This window comes from Cydia strobilella, chromosome 1 (assembly GCF_947568885.1).
Source record: "Cydia strobilella chromosome 1, ilCydStro3.1, whole genome shotgun sequence".
Classification (NCBI taxonomy): Eukaryota; Metazoa; Arthropoda; class Insecta; order Lepidoptera; family Tortricidae; genus Cydia; species Cydia strobilella.
The window spans coordinates 14,661,618-14,683,597 of NC_086041.1; the positions used below are offsets into that span (position 1 = coordinate 14,661,618).

Genomic DNA, 21,980 nt, shown 5'->3' on the forward strand with positions numbered 1-21,980 from the left:
ATTTAATAAAAAATACCAAATTTAGCTTTATTTAATGATTTTAAGTCATAAACCTTAAATTCCATAAGACACATTTGTTTTTTAAAATGATGTTGAATGTAATTCTGAACGCACAAGTTGAGTCGATGCAATTTCAAAACGCATCGTCAGAAATGTCAACATTGTCAACAAAATTTTTCTCACCGACTCCGACACGTAAAAATACACAACTTCCAGAGTTTTCTGTTATAATATCGTATTATCGTAAAAAAAAAGAGTGATTTCAGTGATGAAGATGATCTAACGCCTGTGGATGTTGCACTTTCCTCGCTATAGTGAGGGGAAAAGTTTTGTGTTACACACGGGTGCAAATGTATTTTACTTCTCGTGTGTTGAAACACTCACTACGCTCAGGATTCTATTATAGAACCACTCGCTTCGCACGTGGTTCGACTATAGAATCCTTTCGCTTGCTCGTGTTTCAATTTCACACTCGCGGGTAAAATACAACTTTGCACCCTTGTATAACAAAAACAGAAATTGGAAAACGAGTGGCGATAAATTAAAACACGACCGCAGGGAGTGTTTTAAATCGACACGAGTTGCGAATTACCTATTCGCACGTGTATCGTACAACGTTTTACAGCAGATATGGCGCTTTAAACTTTCGACATATGCACGAAAAGTGCTCTTTTACGCACTAGTGCGAGAAAGTAGCACCATATGTACTGTAAATAACTATTTCATTTCTCATGCTCTGAAAGAGGGTCATTGTTGTTCTAAAAGGTGCGCAGAAAATGATACGTGTCTGCACTAGAGCATTTTACGTTCGAAGTACGACTTTTTTAATTTTTTTACGATACGCAATTGAAATTTGAGTTTAAATGGATTTGTAATAAATTTTTCATTTTGATATTTGACTCTCCATTCCATAAATAACGATACTTTTGTCTGAATTGTTAATTGAAAGTACCCTCAAGAAATACTATAAAAATGTATACTTAGTCATGTTTTAAAAAAAATACATGCATTTTACTTTCCTCGTATTCGAAATGAAAAGTAGAGTGTTTAACTCGGGTGAAAGGCATCATTTCTGCCTCGGACTATTGGCGCTCTCACTGCATTCGAGCGCCAAAATACCTCGGCAGAAATGAGTGCCTTTCGTCCCTTGGTTAACAATCTACTATTCTTTTACAATTAGCATTTTTAGGGGTTACATAAATCGTTGTTTATATAAATATTTTGTCCATGACTTTAATACGGAAATAGTAGTTATGCTAATTTTGAAAACAATAATTACATGTATTTGTTTACTTATTGTAAAATTTATAATTTTATAATCAAATTAGATTTAAAAAAAGCGTTTTAAGGTATTTATTCCCCGCAGGCTGGAAATCGTTTTAATAACTTCATTTAGTCCTAAATGCGTATAATCTGAGTTTGCTCCATCCCAGGAGGTGTGGATACATTTTGGGAGGCTTGGGAGTTACATTTTACCTTTGATTGACAAAACCACTCGATGTAGAAGGAACCCACCATCAATTACAATGTTACTACTAGGTTGTTGTGGATCAGACACTGGTGAAAAAAAAATTCTCGACCTTCAACGTATCATTTGCTAGCGCATATAAATTGGAATGATATTTTATTATATCCTTTTTGAAGTTGGTTTAAATTTTTTTTTAAGATTATTATTTTATTAGCCGCTGGCTGGTGTGTTTAAATATTAATATAGCCCGGTAGGTAGCTTGAACATGTCATGCTCGCTTAAAAGTCTTTTGCTTACGGTGGCGTCGTTAACGATAACTCACGCTAGACCGGGCCGTGCCCGGGCCGAGGCGTCCGACATGTCATTTTCTATGACGGCTGATCGGTGATCACGTGGCGCTTTCTGTAATGTTCTGTATTTACCACAGTCAAGTGAATCATACGATGAAATGTATTTACAACGACGTAAGCGCTCGTGATGCCAATACACTACACTTTCCATAGAAAACGAAGCTCCGGAAACTCCGGCCCGGTCCCGGCCCGGTCCAGCGTGAGTCATCCTTTAACCTTTTAGATGCCGTGTCAAACACATAAGCAGTCATCCTTTTCCCGTCCCCATCCGTTCCTAAAAAAATTCCCTTAGGAGGGGTGTTGAAACATTTTTTTGTATGGAAAAAAAATTCAAAACTGATCGTGTGTGGTATTATACGAAAAGGATTTAAAAATATACTACATCATTACATTTCAACCATTTATTTTAAATTAAAAACAAAAACATAGATACAGAAAATTAATTACACAAGTAGACATTTTATCGCCAAAACAAAAATAATTTTTAAAACATACCAAATTTGGGTTCCTCCAGATACGATATGGCTGATTTTTTTTTGTACAATATACCACAAATGATACGTGATATCCCGGATACGTGATAATATGGATATTACGTATCAGCGAATTGTAGCTTTCTAGTACTAAGGATTACTAATCTAAGCCGCAGATTGACAGATAAATAGGCAGGCCGATAAACAAACGGACATTTAAAATTATAAGGGTTCCTAGTTGATTACGGAACCAAAAAAATGATATAGTGAGATGTTGTACATGTACATGGCGATAAGATGAACGGTCTGACATTCACACTATGCCGGCAGGTATTGTTGACATTAGAAACTAATCGAATACAGTGACGTTCTGTTGATGTGTTACCCGGAAGGAACAATATGTTTTGCGTTTGACAAAATATTACTCATCCCTTAGAATAGCGTAGAGCTGTCTCTACGAGGCGAAGGCCGCTTCACCTCTACGGAGCATATGTCACCCCCACACAGCTCATCCCCCCTACGAGGCGCAGGCGGTCGGACGCAACGGCTGCAGCGGCAGTCTCCCGGCTAGCACCATGTCGCGCACACGTACCGCTCACGCCCACACGCGTTTCGTGGCGCTCACACTCGCGCTCTCGCTAGCGCTCGCTGCCGCTATTCCCTCGCACCCGCGGCCGCGCGCGCGCCGCCAGCTCGCAGAGGATAACTCGCTGCAGCCAGAACAAGTGAGAACTTCGCATGTGACTCACTAACGTAGTCGATAAGCTTACTAATTCAAGTGAATATCACCCATTCATGAAGTGATCTTTATCTGCGTCATGTTTCATACAGCTAAGTTACGTGCACGCTTCCTGAGTTTGACCCAATTTTGATAAACCACATATCATTTATTTATTATCAAACTTGAGAACCTTGCACGCTACTTTCATACTTCTACACTCCTCGCTCATCATAAATCGAATAAGCAACTTCATAAGTTCAGGCACCCGGTGATAACCACAACTACCACAAGAAACATACTCCCGGGCTATGTGCGCAGAACGGGCGAGCGGTCCCAATAGCGTTCATTCTCATAATAAAAAAAATGTGTCATCAATCAGATTGTTTAATGTCTTGTTGATTTAGGAGCTTGTCCAATTTGGTATTTGAGAAGGTCGTATGTCAAGTGGGTCATGTATGTATGTCGTGTACGATGTGCTCACGCGCAACTTCGCAACGCATGGTATAGGCACCGGCGCAAGGCGCAAATACACACCTTCAATGAATAAACTTATCTTTGTTCTTGAACCATCTTCTATTAAAAGAGAGAAAAGCTGATTGTTTTCTACTGTTATTTTTTTTAATTGCTATGTAGCTATTAACATATTTATGACTCAGTATAGTTCATACGTGCATTAGTTAATGAGAAGTAACAATCCATAATTTGCTGAAGCAGGCGTATTACCGCGTGCACTGCGGTCGGGGTCGCTTGGTCACTTGCTGGTTTCGCAACTCGTTATGTATTCATTACGAGAATAGCGGCTGGAGCGCGCTTCGGTGCCGATACCGGCGACCACTATCACGTGGTACCACTGAACGACCGAACTTAGTTATTTACCCTATCAATGCCCTGCGAACTCCAGGCGCGCCAAAAGAGCCATGGGAAATTTCCGGGACAACGTCAGGAAGAGATGACGACGGTTATGATATTTTTCATTAGGTACTTATTTACTCAAATGAAAAAACTCATTAACCTAAGTACCTAACTACTCGTACCAAGGCACAAAATATGAAAGTATTTTTTTCTAAGTAGCCCTCTATTTTACAATTTCCTGTTGGGAGTCCTGGTAGAATGAAATTAGGGGCATAATGCCTACGATATAATAACTATGAGCCGACATCAACACGCGACATTCATATATGATCTAGGTTTGGTTAGGTTAGCTAGTATAGTTAGTCTGGCGGCTTAGGGGTAAAGAGCCATAAAGATAAGCTAATTAGTTATCTATTGTATGTAAAATGAGCGTAAGTGATTTCTTACCTATACCAAAGACGATATAATAAGATAGAGCGGTACTGTCATAGTAAATTTTGTAACTCATATCAGTGAAAATGTTCTTTCACTGATATGCGTTAAAATTATAAATAACAAACAAAACCGTCAACGCCCTTTATACGATAATAGGCCAAAGCTAGTGGCGCCATCTGATCGAGAATCAAATTTTCTTGATTTTCGAGGCACGTTTTTTCCTTAGACTGTATCCATCTGTGACGGAGTTATATCTATCTTTGCCTATACAAAAAGCTAACGTAGTTTGTACTAAGGCTCAATGGCAAATGAAATCAGTAAAATTGCAAATGCACTAAAGAAAACCGGCGAAGTGCGAGTTGGACTCGCGCACTAAGGGTTCCGTACCATTACGCAAAAAACGGCAAAAAAATCAAGTTAGAGCCCCACTTAAATATTTATTTTATTCTGTTTTTAGTATTTGTTGTTATAGCGGCAAAAGAAATACATCATCTGAAAATTTCAACTTACGGACAGACAGACAGACAGCGGAGTCTTAGTAATAGGGTCCCGTTTTTACCCTTTGGGTACGGAACCCTAAAAAGCTTTGGAGGTTAAGGATCCAACAATCGGGAGTTTCAAACTAGTATTTCGTTGGTACTGGTTTAGTGATAATATTATGTTGTATTAATTGACTCACTTATTACAGTTTTGACAACCCTATGCAGTGTGAAGATATATTTTGTTTAAGAAACATATTTTTTATTTAAACTTTAATAAGTAAAAACTGTCTTTAGGTCGAAAATCACTTCTTCGTATCACCTTTCGAAATAAAAATGCTATAGTACAAGTTTTGTTGTTGTTTACTCTAACGCCGCCGTACAAACTATACCTATACATACAATCTTCAAAGGCCAATCAGACGTAATACATTGCATTTCATAGCATCTCCTATGCATAGGATCCTTTCACTTCACTATTCTCTTTGTAAAAAGTGCCTGCTCACAGCAGCCTCGGCCGACGCTTCTACTTTTTTTACCTCTACAGAAAACTTAAAATACATCTAAATAATTAAACGTAATCGATTATATTGATTGATTAACGAGTTTAAAGACTAGCGCTTTAAGGATCATCCCAATTCCGGAGAGGCTGCTATGACAGGTGTGCTTGACGCACTATGCCGGCTTTCATACATGCATTCCTCATTAAATGCGGCATTGGAACAATCACACATGTAACACATTTGAAACTTTCGCGTTTTGAATACATGTAAAAATATCATTTATTGGGGTCTATTGCGAATTCATTTTGTTATCTTTATTTCCAACGTTTCGACGCCGGTTACACTTGTTCGCGAATAACTGAATTGTCCTAGCAAAATATCAAAACAGAAATTTGTGTAACTACCATACCATAATTTGGGGGTAAACATCACAAATTCAAACCACCCACCACACACATTAATTATTGTCAATAGTCCGACACGCAACATTCACTACATCTGCGCACAAATCGGAAGATAGATTTCTTGACTTTAACTTCTGGATCACCAGCTCCCAAGTTGGCGATAAGTTAAAAACATTTTCCCTAGTTATTAAGATTTTCTGGGATGTTTCCTGATTTCAATCGCTTGTCGCATAACTCGTGGATAATAATGGCGTTCAACCCAACTTTTTCGTAGACTTTTCATCGGGTCGTTACACAAATCTTAGTTTTGACATTTTTCTGGGACCTTATTTGTTGTCTGCTAACAACACCAGTGTAACCTGCGTCGCAACGTCAAAAATAATGGTAACAAAATAAATTCGCTATGGATTGATATTTATGTTCTAATATGGAACAATCATTTTCCATCGCTTGGTTAAATTATTAATAGTTAAGTGTTATCGATTCACATCATATAGCATTTTTGAGATGAGTTTAATTTCGCATTTTGTATTTTAAACTTTATTTGGTCAATTATTTATTTGTTGTATCTTTGTTTGTATAATTGTTATTTGTGTTTGTTGTAGCGGTAAATGTTGTTGTTATTATTGTTTGTTACTGTATGAACTGTATTTCTTGATGTCGACGTTCTGTCTCTCTTGCTTCTCACGCAACCGCTAACTTTTGAACAATTAGGTAATGTATATTTTATGTAAATTAAAAGGAAGTAAGGAAAGCTATCCTATGTAACATTTTGCTAACGAATAAATGATGTTCAGTATATATTTATGAATTACAATATTGATCTTTTATTTATTATACGAACGGTACGGTAGGGATATACATAAGTAAATGCTTAGTTTTAGTTACCCCTAACTTTGATTCTGTCCTGTAACTATATATAGTACTACTTACATTACGTGCCCAGAACAGATGTGATAGCAGGCTATCCGGAGACACCATCAAGGTTGTTGGTGTCTCCGGATAGCCCGATGTAAAAGGAAAGCGCAGAATGAGCAATCATATCAAAATTACCTTCAGGGGAAGTTTGCGTATTAATCATATTATTATACGTTTAGTTTGCGGGATTTGCCATTCCGAGTCTATACTTGTATTTCTGACATAATGATAATAAGGCTATTATCTTTTTCCAAATGACTAGGCACAAACACGATTAATACCTGTCGTTAACTGGAGAGCGAAACCACTTTTTGTAAGTTTGCAAATTTGGACCCGCGCGACCTTGTACGTAATATAAAACATGTTTCGTAAAATTTGTCCTTATACGAACTACTTTCAACATAATTTACTGTACATAGTATACCAAATGATCACAAGCATTGTACTATCTTATGGCACCTCTGATCCCAGAATGTCCTAGAAAAATCTTAATGTTATTTAAGTGCTCGAGGTAGCTAGTTAGGACTGTTAAATTATTTTATCGCACGCTTAGCTCATTAAGTGCTAATCGCGGTAAATGCAAAAATTATGCATTTATCCATTGATAGTGCACCGCGATGCACTCTTACGCAACTCGTCTCATCCACGCGGAGGCGGGGCGGGGACGGGCGCGGAGCTTTTTGCACGTAATGCTAGTTCCCAGCCAGTGATGCAACACAATGCAGCGCAATTATAACAACCAGCAAATGCCGTGCAGACCCCGTGGCTTACTTTATCGACCTGGGCTTTTTGCTTACAAACATATTACACTTTGAGCTTTATATTTACAAACAATTACAACAACTATTAAACCGTTTAAATTCGAAAATAAATCATTACAAGTTGAAAATTAACATTAGCAAAACTAAATTTATGGTAGTAATCAAATCTAATACAACTCCACACATTTTTAGATTAAATAATATACCAATTGAAAAAATACAAAAGTATAGGTAGGTATCTGGGCTGCTGGCTGAACGAGAACTGCGACATGGAGCAGGAAATACGTGTCAGGATAGAGATTGCACGAAACGCCTTTATAAAAATGCAGTCTATTTACACCAACAAGGATATCAATCTAAAGCTTCGTTGGAGACTTGTGAAGTGCTATGTACTATCAGTACTTTTCTATGGCTACGAAACGTGGACTCTGAATAAAGCTATGGAAGAGAAAATAAAAGCATTTGAAATGTGGCTATATAGGCGCATGTTAAAAATCTCCTGGATCGATAGAGTTACGAATGTGGAAGTACTTAAAAGAATATAGAAAAAATTAGAGGTTTTGATCACAGTAAAAAGAAGTAAAATAATCATATTTTGGACATATATACAGAAATGACAAATATTTATAATATTCTACAACTAATATTGGAAGGAAAAATTGATAGCAAGAGGGGAAGGGGAAGAAGGCGGGTTACTTGGCTTGACAACATAAAAAAATGGACGAATGTGGATAACGCAGCCATACTGGCAATAATGGCTAAGGGCAGGAGAGAGATGGCAAAGGTGGTCGCTTGGTCGCCGACGTCCGTTAGAGCATGGCAAATAAAGAAGAAGAATATTACAGTCATACATCAAGAATTATTTGAAGGTAGGTATAAGTTTAGGCAACTACCACATTGGTAATGAAACGATACGGCTTCGTACGACCTGATTCTAATTTTAATATATGTCAAAAACTAGTTCCGGATACGATATGGATTGGATCTAATTTTTGACGTAGCTAAACAAAATAACAAAAAAACCTCTTCACGCTTAAACCGCTAAAGTGATTTTGATGGCATGTTGTATGCTGATAGTTTGAGAACCGTAGAAGGACAAAGTCATCATTCGACATAGACGAAAGATTTACCTGTGCATCACTGTGACAAATTGGATATGTACTCTTTGAACACGTGGGTGTCCTCGGTTGACACCAGGTCATGTATAATGGATAGCATTGATTATATTGATGTCCCTAAGCGGCATCAACAGAATGAGGCGTTGAGAAATTCTACACTGAGAGTGCTTACTGAGCAGTATGTCCAATTTCATAAAATATACACTGATGGTTCGAGGTGTGTACAAGGTGTTGGAGCAGCTCTGTTTGATCCTCAGTGCAATGTTTCACTCATGTGGAAGCTGCATGATGACGCGTGCGTTATGTGAGCTGAACTTGTAGCTATTAAAGAAGCTTTGTGTTATGCAAATAATCTAGCTAATAGTGCTCCAGTTGTAATACTATCTGACTCAAAGAGTGCACTTCAACACCTTAATCGTTGTGTTTATGGACAAAGAGGCATGCCTGTTGCATATGAAGCTCTACAGTTGATTCATGAGTTTATTTGTAATGATAGAGTTGTTAAAATACAGTGGATTCCTTCCCACGTAGGGTTAGTAGGAAACGAGGCAGTAGATAAGCTTGCTAAAACCGCTGTAATGGATGGCTCTGTACTCGATTCTATACCATATTCAAGTGAAGTAATTCCCAGAATTAAAAAAAGATGTTTACAGAAATGGGAATACCATTTTGGAGAACAAGCTTTATCAAGGGGTGTTGGAATCTGGTACAGAACAATTCAAGATAGACCCTTGTGGATACCCTGGTTTGATTCTGCCAACCTCTCTAGAAAAGTGTTAGTCTCAGCTTTCCGAGTCCGGTCCGGACACATCCCTACAAACAAATTTCTGTGCATGATGGGTGTTAAATCGTCACCACTGTGTGCAAACTGTCAGAAGACTGATGACTTGTCTCACGTGTTGTTGGAATGCGTCCGGAATTCGGACTTGAGGAAAAGAATTTTTGGTAGTCTGGGCTCCATGCACAATGGACAGATCAATTGTTGGTTGGCAGAGCCTATATCGGACAAAGCAATCAGTGTTTACCACTTTATTGACCTCTCCCTTGAGTAGGGAACTATGATAGCACCCATGAGGCTGACATGTTCACCTAGAGTGTCCAAAGCCTCCATAAAAACCAGATAAAAAAAAAAAAAGACATAGACGAAGCCTAAACTTGATAACTTTATGTTCCTATATTATGCAATACATTTATCTGCGATAGAAATATTCGCTTAAAAGACTACAATTATGAACATCAACAGTATGCCAAAATATGGTTCTGGATTATAAAACTCTGCAAAGTGATGGTAACATTATACAATACCAAAATATGTCAAAAAACTTTCTGCAACACAATAGGGAACCCGGAGTATTAAATTCTTTATTTTTGCATTTGCACAATGCTTTTGATAAAGTGTAAAAATTAATCTAATCAGTTCTCTATGTATGCGATTTAGCTAGTAACAAATATTTCCACATGTAACATCTAAAGTCTTGTGTTGCAAACTATCTCTCGGCAGCGCATCTCGAGCGAGCGCTAGACGGGTTTGTTGGGCAATTGGGCTCGGCCACGGGCGCTCGCGCGCGCTGGTCGGCCTCGACCCGCGTCCGCAGTATCCGCCACCCATCACATACTAATGACCATCTTTAGAGATCCAATCTATTCACCAATGTTGTTCAGAAAATTGACAAACAGATTATGGATATACGGGTCTAGGAAAAGAGTGAAAATTAAATCCTTACCTTACGAATCTTAACATGGTCCATCGTTTGAAAAATTAAAAATAAATAGGTTGGATTATTTGCTAACTTCTCAGGCCTCCAAAAAAAAAGATTGTGGCCGCGGATTATTTTTTGTTGAAAAATCCTTCATGCTGACGCGTTTAAAAAGAGGAAAAGAGGAAGTGCCTCTTTTTTTATTGTAATGTGTAATTTTACACGGCTACGTATGTAAAAATTACTTGCAAGTAAAATCTAATTAGGTATCTAATTATTTTTAATAGTCTTCAAAAGTTGTCACGTGATCTCTTTTCCATACAAACGTAGTCCTCATTTTCCTATCTGGATATTAATAATATAGAAAATACATACATATAAGCTAACGTAATTTCATTTATATTTTTTTACAACACAGCATTTTTTTAAATTATTATATAAGTTTAAAAATTAGTATGCAATTTCTTATTCGCTCCTAACTCCTATAAAAAAATCAAAAAATAACAAAGGGTAGTATATAGGTATAGTTTATATACCGAGTGTTTCCTGTAACAGGAGCAATAAATTAAGCTGTAGGCTGTACTCCTCAAACTGACCAACATTTGATCCGCAACTTTTAAAAATAACTTGTGTTTTGATTTTCATTATACTTTAAAGTTTATTCTAAGACGCAATGTATTGCAAAATTTGTTATGTTTAAAGCGTGACAAGCAACGTCAAACCACAGATTAATAAATATGGTCAAACACACAAATGGCAGCGTACATTGAAAATAATAATTAATTAGCATGAAAAAGTTATAATCTAAAAATTTCATCATTTAAAAAATTTGCTGAACTGATTGGTCAGTTTGAGGCGTACAGCCTCTAGTTTAATTTATTGCTCGTGTTACAGGAAACACCGTATATGTATAATAAATAGTGTAAAAAAAATTTCATTATGTCAATATCCTCCCGAGGGTATCGGGGTTTCCCCGAGGGGCTACATTATGGGGATCTTCAAAAAAGGTGTGTATCTATAGGTTTTTAAAGGGTCGGCAACGCGCATGTAATATCTCTGGTGTTACAGGCGTCCATAGGCTACGGTGACTGCTTACCATCAGGCTTGTTTGCCATCGACGTGGTATAAAAAAACCGGCCAAGTGCGAGTCGGACTCGCGCACCGAGGGTTCCGTACTTTTTAGTATTTGTTGTTATAGCGGCAACAGAAATATATCATCTGTGAAAATTTCAATTGTCTAGCTATCACGGTTCATGAGGTCCAGCCTGGTGACAGACAGACGGACAGCGGAGTCTTAGTAATAGGGTCCCGTTTTACCCTTTGGGTACGGAACCCTAAAAACCAGGGAGGGAAATTGGGACTACGTTTCTATAGAGCGGTCATCCACTATCGTCTTAAAATTCTTAAACAAAAAACTAAGTCTAGAAGACTAGAAGTATATCTATTTTTAAAGTTGACAAATTAGGTATTAACAACTGTAATAAGTATTAACGGGTCGAGTTATAAACCTGAATGTGGCGTTTTATTTACGCTGTGCATAATATATAGTTGGTATTATGTACTTATAATTATCGTAAACTGCATGCACGACATGCACGTCCACGCAAACTTTTTGAATAGCCAATGTCATACTGCTGCACCATAGTTTGCAACTTAGCATCTCACTTTTTGGCTCTTACCTATTTTTTTTAATGTATTATAAGAAAACATACTCCTCTACTTGTACCACGAGTCACTGACAGTGTCTACACTGACATATACGCCAACGTCTACGTAATTTACTTTCTATACATCTCGCTCCGCTAATATGCCTACGAGCTACTACTACTACGAGCGAGATGCATAGAAAGTAAGTTACGTTCACGCTAGCATTTATGTCAGTGGCAAACTCGTGGTAGCTGTTCTGTACATAGGTACATTTCTTAAATATATTTAGTTCGTTTTATGTAAGTTCTCGTTTCTTTGGCACACTGAGGCGAAAAGTGAATTTACGGTAAGGGCCCGGGCACACTTAGCGTCTTTCGAGCGTCGTCGTCTAGTAAACGCCCGCGCAGCGCCGACGCAACGTTCACGTTGCGACGCCGCGACGCCAGTGGCGTCTTTCGAACGTCAGCGTCTCGTTAACGCCCGCGTAGCGTCGACGCGGCGTCAATGGCATTTGTCGAACGTCGGCGTCTTGTCAGCGTTCGCACAACGTCACTGCGACAGACAGAGCGCAACGCAATCCATTGCATTTCAACAGCTTCAGTTGAAACATTAACGCCAAAGAGAATACGCGTTACGTTCTGAATTCGGTCAGTGTGAAAATGGATTCTGACGAAGAATCTGAAGAAAGAAACACTTTTGTTAATGTTACTTACGTAAGAAGAAAAAGCAAGCGTCGCGGCGCCGCAACGTGAACGTTGCCTCGGCGCTGTGCGGGCGTTTACTAGACGACGACGCTCGAAAGACGCTAAGTGTGCCCGGGCCATAACTATCTCCGACACACTTCAAACACAATAACTTCTACAATTTATTGACGTGGAGGCTAATTCTAAATGTAAATAGGTTATGAACTTAATATGGATTTGGTCTGTCCGTGTCAAAAGTGATATCACTTCAACCAGTAACGTTACCTTTGACACTAATAGATCACATCCTAAACCCAGATAAAATTCATAAACTGTTATTACAATCAGAATAAGCCTCTTTTCGCTTTCTTGCATTGTGCAATTATAGCGATATTAGGCGGCGGCGGTTTTTATGATTCGAGTTTACAATTTTAATATCACTGCTGTTATTTACTTCCATTCAATTATTTACATCAGAAATACATTTTAAATTAACATAAATGTTGATTGCTATAGAATGATGAATATTGTTTCTCCACTTTGTCAATTTACTCAAACTATCAAAGATTTACTTTATAAGAACTAATTAACAAATAAATTTGTTAAATAAAATAACAGTATCCGTAGGTCCAATTAAGGCAAGAGCTAGATTTTTGTAGAATTTTCTGCTCTCTTGATTGAGGTGTATGTATAAAAAAAAATATATAATTGAAAAAATGTCCCTTAAGGATGACTCACGTTAGACCGGGCCGTGACCGGGCCGGACCTTCCGGCGCTTCGTTTTCTATGGAAAGCATCACGTGATCACCTGTCATGTCATAGAAAAGTAAGCGCCGGAAGCTCCGGGCCGGACACGGCCCGGTCTAACGTGAGTCATCCTTTACACTAAACTTTGTGTGTCTAGTAGCAAATCAGGGCCAAATAATGATGTTATTGATCAATTTTGTATTTTGAAGTATTCACTAATTCCCTGAAAGTCTGCCTGAAATAACACCCTTTATTATTAACAAGTGTGATGAAATTCGCACTTCAGTCAACCATTTGCTTCTCACAGTAGGCAATAAACTCATTACAACATTTTATAGGAAGTATGTTGTACCTAGTTTCGCCGCTAATCTATTATTAAAATCGTTGATTTGAATGCTGTGAACTATTTCGGTGAACAAACGCTTGCAATTCGATGGGAACTAATTTTCTCTCGGTGCGAACGGCATAACTGGTGATGGCGAAGTGCTTTATGGTGTCAGTGTAGTGTTTATGTTTGTGTACACGCACCTGTTGACGGTCGTGTGTGTCTGTGTGTGTGCAGGAGGCGCAGGGCGAGGTGGCGGGGAGACCCAAACGAAAGCTGGAGGGCCTTAAGCAGGCCTCTTTTGGCATCAAAAACGCCGTGCTCGGGATCGCGTTCGGGGTAAGTACGCCCGCTAGCCTGCCGATGTTGTGTTCAATGTGGCTTTATGTGGCTTCATCACCACCCATATATTGACACTGACTTACGGCTCTATGTTGCAGAAAATCAACTCAATCATTGACGCGAAAACGAGGCTAGTGGATACTTTAGACCGTACCAACATTGAAAAGAATCGTGCGCTCGGCATTGAAACTCCGCGCAATGACGGCCTAGCGTCCCTGGGTGGGCTCGTAAGCCAGATAGCGGGCCCGTTCTTGCAGTTAATCGGGCCGAAGATCCAGGCCGTGTCCGGATTGCTGGGCGGTCTTTCTGGAGGCAGCAGTAGCGGATCCGGCGGCGTAGGCCAGGGCACCGGCGGCGCAGGTGGAGGTGGGCTGGGCTCCGTGCTTTCGCTCGTGTCGTCGCTGTCAGGCTCGCTGTCGGGCGGTGCCGGCGCAGGCGCCACTGTTGAAACTATTGACTCCTCGGAAGAGGAGGATGACTCCTCTTAATGCAACGCACTCTCCCTTATCCCTATCCTCATCCTTTCCCGTCCCTTTAGCCGCCTGTACAGTCCGTGGCTATCCCTCTCCTCCTGCTCACGCCTGTGGCGCCCTCTCGCCGCAGCACTGTATTTATATTGTAAATAGGTTTAGGTGAATGGTGGTGATATTAAACATATTCCTTCCAACTGTTTGTTTGTCTGCACTATACCTCTCCTCATCCCAGAGCCCTTTTGCTGCACAATAGTAGATTGGGAGTGATTTATGCCTAACTGAATTGCATAACGATATATATCATTATTTTCATGTTGGTTCGTCTTTTCAAATATAGAAATCGCCATAAAACATTCCCAAGACAGGGTGTAAGTAGTATGACCTATTTAGTGAAGTAGATATCAGTATTGTAGCTGCAGATTGCAACGTTAATCAATTTAATCATTAAATAGCGTGGAATGTATGTAACTACCTTACTATTGTATTATATTGTACATAAAAGTGTTTTAAGGGGAGCGAGGGAATTAAAGTTTTTGTAGTAACTATGACTTAAAAGCAGGCTTCATCGTCGTAGATTCTTAATTTGAGCGTGTAGGTACGTTAACTGTAGTTCAATAATACATACGCGTAGTCGGTCCGCTTTAAATTCTCATAATACTTTTTTTTTATACTAACGTCGGTGGCAAACAAGCATACGGTCCGCTTGATGTTAAGCAGTATCCGTAGCCTATGTACGCCTACTTGTAGCCGAGACTAAAAAAAAGATTTATATAAGCAAATATCACAGTATGCGCTGGTATTGAAGGATACGAATACTTAACCAACATTTAACTTTCTATTGATCCAGGCTTAATACTGTATTCGACTCATGAAAGTAATAAAAGGAATTGGTGCGTCTAATGACTTTTCAGTTCAATATTTTCAGAAACGAAAATTTAGTTGTATTTAAAGATGATCTTCAACTGACGATAAAAAAAAATAGATTGCACTCTTTATAGGTACTATTTGCTTTAAATTCCTGTGGTCATTTTTAGTTCAGTTCTTCATCCCGTTTTCATATTAATGTGACATATTTAGTTCTGAGGGAACAGCGAACATTTTTGTTAAAATATTTTGATGTATTTCTTGAGTAATAGAGTTAGACCAAGACAAGTCTGCAACGATTTTGATAGCACACGCAGTGCAAGTGTTATTTTAAACGTGAAACTTCTATGAAATTATGACGTATAAATACTAATTATTGAAAGGGTGAATGTAGATTGTGTGTATATACTTACAAAGGTACTAAATACTTTATTTAAAAAAATACTCATTAGTTTAGAAATAAGATATGATTACAAAAACCACAATGAATCCACAGCTACGAGATTTGAGTCCCTTTTATGAGCAGCCTGATTCGAGTCTTACCCTTAATTCGACACCATCCAAAATACTGGACAGCAATTGAATTGACCCTCTTTTTGCATTTTTCCCAACCAGAATCTTCACGATTACCTATTGAGGGCCAAGGAGGTGGAACCCACGACTTTCCCGTTATTGTGTTGATTGAGGGGTTAACTAATCCGTCGCTTGACACCGCTAGTCTACCCCTAGTCCTATAATCTTTTTAGTTATTTCTAGTCTTTCGCTAGTCTGTTGATAGTTTCAGCTAGTCTATGTTTGGTAACCCCTTGTGTCTAGCTACCCCTAGCCAATATCTAGTCCTCGCTAGTCTCTCTAGTCCGAGCCCTCGCCGCTCACCGCACCACTCGGCCTTCGCGCAAGGTGATCCGGCACGTTCACTTTTAGCACTGCATGTTTCACAGCCTACATATTTTGTACTTCGTAACTCGACTGCACGTAAAAACGTTATGATGCGCTATCGTAAGACAGGCAAAAGGAAACAAAACTTGTATAGATTATCAAAATGTTTCAAAGCGTATTTTAGCGATACTATGTACCTATAGTATTCTTTTTTGTGTGGCTTTTAAGTGCATTCTAGATAATACCTTTGCCTAAAGCAGGCGAAGTTATTGGTAGCGTATATTTAAAAATAATTGTAAATATGTATTTATGTAGTGAGTAGGTAACTGCTTTTCTATATATTTGCAAAATAAATATGCATTAAATAAAATAAAAAATTAAATCCTAAGTTAGATATATAGCTGATGATGAAAAGGTGACTATGCCAGAATAATTAAAGATCGATCAGCTCTCGCTCGTATTGAAACAAAAGTATTCAAACAATATATTGCACCGCCTGCCCAGGGGATGGTGTGTACGTGTAATAGTGATTGTAGCTCGCACTCAAATGTTTTACACATCTCACACTTTCTACACAAATGTCGCACACACAAATCGATCCCATACACCCAGCTCTTTCTTTCTTTGCACCTGAATTCACAGAAAAACTTCCAACCGTCCGACTTCGGTCCTAACCCGAAAAATATGTTGACATTACATTGAAGTGTGTGTTCGATATCTAATATATTATAAAAATATTGTATTGTATCAATAAAATATAATATATTACAACAATAAACAATGAATCTTTTTCTTCCTACCTATCTGATATTTTCCCATTTATGTTCCTGTTATATATCTTTCTTGTTGTTTACTTTCTTCCTCTCTCTAGATTTTAATTTTTTTCATGGAATATATCTACGTACCTACCTAACCCATTCTTGTTTCAAATATAATTATAGTATGTAACAAATGTACGTGACATATGTATCTAAAGTGTTAATTAAACACATCAGAAAACATCATCAATATACATACAAACATTATCAGACAAGTAGTAGGGAGCGATTGCGTGCAGAAGTTTCAGAAAAGAGGTTAGAGCGTAAGCGAGTGCGGATCGATGCGAGCCTGTCCATTATGTGCAGAGTGGCACTACGTCGAGGCGCCTGGCGAGGGCCACCCAGGGTCTACCGCTACCCCCTACATCAGCGCGTCAACAGGCGGAGGCTTCTCCGGGCCTACAGCAGGATACGTCATTTCATCTTCGCCCTTCGAGGGCTACTCAAGCGGATCTCCTAGTGTACCCTTTGTCACCGCCTCAACACCAAGCCGGGCCTACCTCCCATCCCGCAGCGCCCGCGCGCCCGCAGCGACAGACGCCAGCCAGCTCGACGAAGACTTCGGGAGACGACATCCCCGTCTTCGACCGGAACAAAGTGAGCCTGGACTTTCCCGGGAACCTGTTTGGACCATCCGTGTCGCTCCTTATCAAGACTACTAAGATCGTTGGAGACGTCATCCAGGTAATCATTTTACAATTTTACATTAACATTAAAACCTTATAACATTACGAGAGTTAGACTGACAACGAATGGAGAAACGGGCGGTACTAACTAATTACTTGTTACTACTAATTACTAATTACTTGTTGCCAACATTTGAAATTTCCATTTTGTCTAAACAATGATACGTAACTCAATGAATAACAATAAGAGTTCATGACTATAAGCCCCCATGAATAAGTCATCATCAGATCACTACAATAGCCTTATGTATTTTGTAATATATAATCGGGCACTCACCAGTATGTTAATTATCTGAAGGTCTCTAGACACTTCTTTAAATTGTTGGTTATTGCTTATTACTATTACTAGATATATAGCCACGGTTTAACAAATTAAATAACAATACATATGTATATGGTAGGTATAGGTATATAGGTATACCTACCATATAACGTAGTAATTTAAAAGGTTAATGTTTGTAGCTTCCTCCTTGACTCCTCATCGTGTATGTTATATCAAAATAAAAATACAGTTTCTAAATACGTTTTACAAATTTATAAATGTCATGTTCCACTTATTCGATATGCGCTGCGCGCGATGAAAACTACACTAGAGTAATTGATAGGTATTGCGCCGTATAATTTTGCACGCGTGTCCTTGAATATTAAAATAAAGGATAGAGACCCATCGTAACTGTAAAAGCGCCCGTCCGTCTGAAAACTGAAAAATAGCAAACAGCAATTACAATATGCAACGTATGAAAGTGATGTTGTATGTATGTGTTGCAGAACTCGGCGGTGCGATACCAGACGTTCCTGAGGCTGTTCCAGCCGCTGTTCCGCGGACCCTTCGAGATCAAGGGTCTCGACCCGCCCACCACCACCACCACCACCGCCGCCCCCGGGCCCGCCGACAACGAGGTGCGCCGACGCCGACGTGCTTGACGCCGACAAAGAAACAGCCATTTAAAATGTTGAGGCTTTTAAATTGAATTTAGATTATTAGCAAATAATTGATAGAAACGTGGCCAATTTGTTATGGTGTAGAATTGACTGACTAAGCCTTTTCATTTTCATACTTAATGAAAATAAGTTTATAAACATGTCTTCGTATTGAACAACATTCAAATTATTTGCGTATGTGTGATTTAACTACAAAAACAATCAGCAAAGTTGTGAGAGGTGCTTAGTAATCATTAGTAGTACCCTATGTACTATCTATGCTTTAAAATACATACCTATAATAATTGATTAAGTAAAATACAGTTACCAAAATGAATAGGTACCTTGATACGTTTATCGTAAAAACGACCATGTGCCGACATGCCATAGGTCAATATTGTTGATAACTTTAGTCTTAATTTGAATTATTCAAATATTTATTTGCTCGTTAGAATGTCTTGGAGTTCATGGTACTTCATATTATAAATAAAAGTAGGTAATTCTTGTGAATGGTGTGCCTTCGCCCTTCTTAGTTAAATAATTTTATAAATAAATCATATTAAAACATATTTAGTCTGTATATCCTTGTATCGTCCCTAAAATTACACCAATATTATAAGGTGAAAAGTTTCTTATGGGAGAGAAGTTGCAGATGTGTCCAGCTGTCAGCTATAAATAACAGTTCGAAATCTCTACAGAGTGGCGCTATAGGGTAGTTATATAGGACATGCAATGAACTTAGCCGTTATTGACGGAGTGCGCTGTCAGTGATTTTTTTGTCAAATATTCTAGGTATTGTGGCGCCACCTATTTAAGGTTTTTTAACGGCTACTTTTTCATACACAGAGAGTGTTCTCCTTACCTCTACCCCTCTATAATCGATGAGATGAATTTTAAGGTTTGTTAGGTAGCTTCAGATGCCCGAAGGGAAAACCGCCCAGAATAGAAACAAAGGGCTCCGTCTAGTTAAGTTGTGTGGTTTCGGTTTTTTAAGCCATGGTCACCCTAACGAAACCCACAACGTTTGACGTTGACGCTATTAAGCGCACTAACAAATTGCCTTCGGCAATTTGCAAACCGCTTCACATTTAGATTATTACGACGCCGTTTGTAAACGGCGAATTCTTACAAAATGCCTGCGACGTATGTATACATATTCACAAATAAATACTTCGGTTGTTTTATTAAAAGTAGGCAGTGAGGTAAAATCAAAAGATAGGTAAGTACGATATTGCTATATGTATTTGTTTTCAAAAAGTTCGAGGCCGATTTAAGTAATTATTCTCAAAAAGCCCTCATTAATATTGAGATGGGATTCCAATCCAGAAAAATCTGTGAATAATTCCTGGACGTCGTTTTATTGTGGAAATGCCACATTCATATAATTGGGAAATATTTCCTGTCCCCAGTTACCCCTCTTGACGGTTTCTATAAATACTTATGATTTCTCTTCACTGCCCTATTTGGATGATACAACCTGTACGAGTAGCGGTAAAAAGATATACATACAGGCTGGCCCAAAAATACGTTGACAAAGTTTTTTATAATTATTTTATTAAGTACTTACGTAACATAGTTGGTCAAGCAAATCTTGTCAGTAAATAAGAACGAAAAAACTATACTCATCCTTTTCTTTTGGGTGCTAGTACTCGTGTAAGAAAAAGATAGTATGATTCTCTCTGTCTATGTTTGAAATGAGACAGTCCTTTGACAAACTATAGTATAAAATAAGTTAAAGATTAAAATTACAGTCTTTTTGAAAACATACAAGCTACGTAAAGCACAACTCCTTGAGGATAAAGAAGTTCGCTTGGAGAGATATCGGTGATTAAGCAACGTGCCGCTACTGAAAAGTGGGAAAATGTACTTTTTATTGATGAAAAACTCTTTTGTATTGAACAGGCCCATTATCACCAAAATTACAGAATTTACTCTTCCAGTCGCCTTGGAGAAGCCGCAGTCATTCCTCATCGCCAAAAGCCGGATTAAGTTATGGTTTGGGATGGTAGGTATTTGCAGTAGTGTGCAGCAGTGGTGCAAATATAATTTTCCCGGATTCATAAGTTCAAAAGAGTGGTCATCCTAGTCGCCTGATCAAAATACAATGGATTATTATAGTTAGTGGTTAATCTAAGATACAAGGGCCTGGCCTTCTAAACACAAGTGTAAACGCTCTAAAAGCAACACTTACCAAAAAATGGGAAAAAATATTATTATATATTATTATTATTGGAGGAACTGCGGCATATCGTTGAAAATTTTAACAAACGTTTGCGTTTGTGTATCAGAGCGAAAGGACAATTTTGAAGACAAATAATTTTGTTGTTTGCAGAAATCGCGAAGCGTCTGGTTGACGTAACTGGTGAACGAAGAGCTGGCGGCTTCCTCGCACAACGTATCAGCATTGCGATATAGCGAGGAAATGCCGCCAGCATTCTTGGTACAATGCCTCAAAGCCTATTTTAGATTTAAGCTAGTTATTAATTTCGTTTACGTAGTACCACTGTGTATTAATTTTTGTTGCATAAAAAAGACTGTATTTTTAAATTTTCAACTTATTTTGTATTAGTTACGTACGTGGTAAGTACTTAATAAAATAATTAGAAAAAACTTTGTCAACGTATATTTGGGCCATCCTGTATATAAATAAAAACAAAAGTAACTTTATTCATGAAACTACATATTATATTTGGTATCATAACGCAGTAATTCCATTAAATTAATTATCACTAAGTATAGGAAAAGTGCATGAACTGTTTATTGGCGCGAAGTGTAGGTAAATGTGGAGCACAAGATGGCAGAACCTACAATGCATAAGAAAACGTACGTGAACTATAGAGGTTAGCACTTGCTTTGGCGTGAAGTGTCAATGTACAGTTTATGTTTCCGGTTCAAGCCACAAGATAGCAGACCCCGCAACGCGCATACCACTGTAGCGCCACCTATCGGTCGCATGTGGTATAGACATAGCATGCCTTGCGTTTGCCAAAAGCGCGCGATGTTTTCCAAACCTGACTTCGTAGCAGTCGCAATTTAAAGTGCTACCGATAGATGTCGGTAAGGCCATCTAATCTAGTTCGCTTTTTACGATTAGTTTTTTCTTTAACCCTTGAATGATGGTCCCTATGATAGTTCGTTTTTATATGGAGTAACTGACACCTAAAATGTTTGTAGAAATTTTTTGGAAGTTTTGCACATAAACATAAAAATACGGTAAATACATATTTTATTCTATTAGTTTATTTTCGTTTATTTAATTATTTTTTAGGATTCCATACCCAAAGGGTAAAAACGTGACCCTATTACTAAGACTCCTCTGTCCGTCTGTCTGTCACCAGGCTGTATCTCATGAACCGTGATAGCTTCGACACTTCGACACTTGAAATTTTCACATATGATGTATGTATTTCTGTTGC

General features: G+C 38.4%; 1 protein-coding gene across 2 annotated transcripts; it reads left to right on the plus strand.

Annotated features, from left to right (window-relative positions):
* Positions 1-2,837: 2,837 nt before the first annotated feature.
* LOC134741469 (uncharacterized) lies at positions 2,838-18,608 on the plus strand. 2 transcript variants are annotated; one of them, XM_063674255.1, is made up of 3 exons: positions 2,838-3,016; positions 17,264-17,641; positions 18,412-18,608. In XM_063674255.1, the coding sequence occupies exons 1-3, from the start codon at positions 2,867-2,869 to the stop codon at positions 18,565-18,567; spliced, it is 684 nt and encodes a 227-aa protein (XP_063530325.1). In that variant the 5' UTR covers positions 2,838-2,866; the 3' UTR covers positions 18,568-18,608. The 2 variants fall into 2 exon arrangements, with proteins under 2 accessions (XP_063530325.1, XP_063530333.1); XM_063674263.1 differs by lacking the exons at positions 17,264-17,641; positions 18,412-18,608 and adding exons at positions 13,819-13,920; positions 14,022-14,590 and having other exon boundaries at positions 2,839-3,016.
* Positions 18,609-21,980: the final 3,372 nt, after the last annotated feature.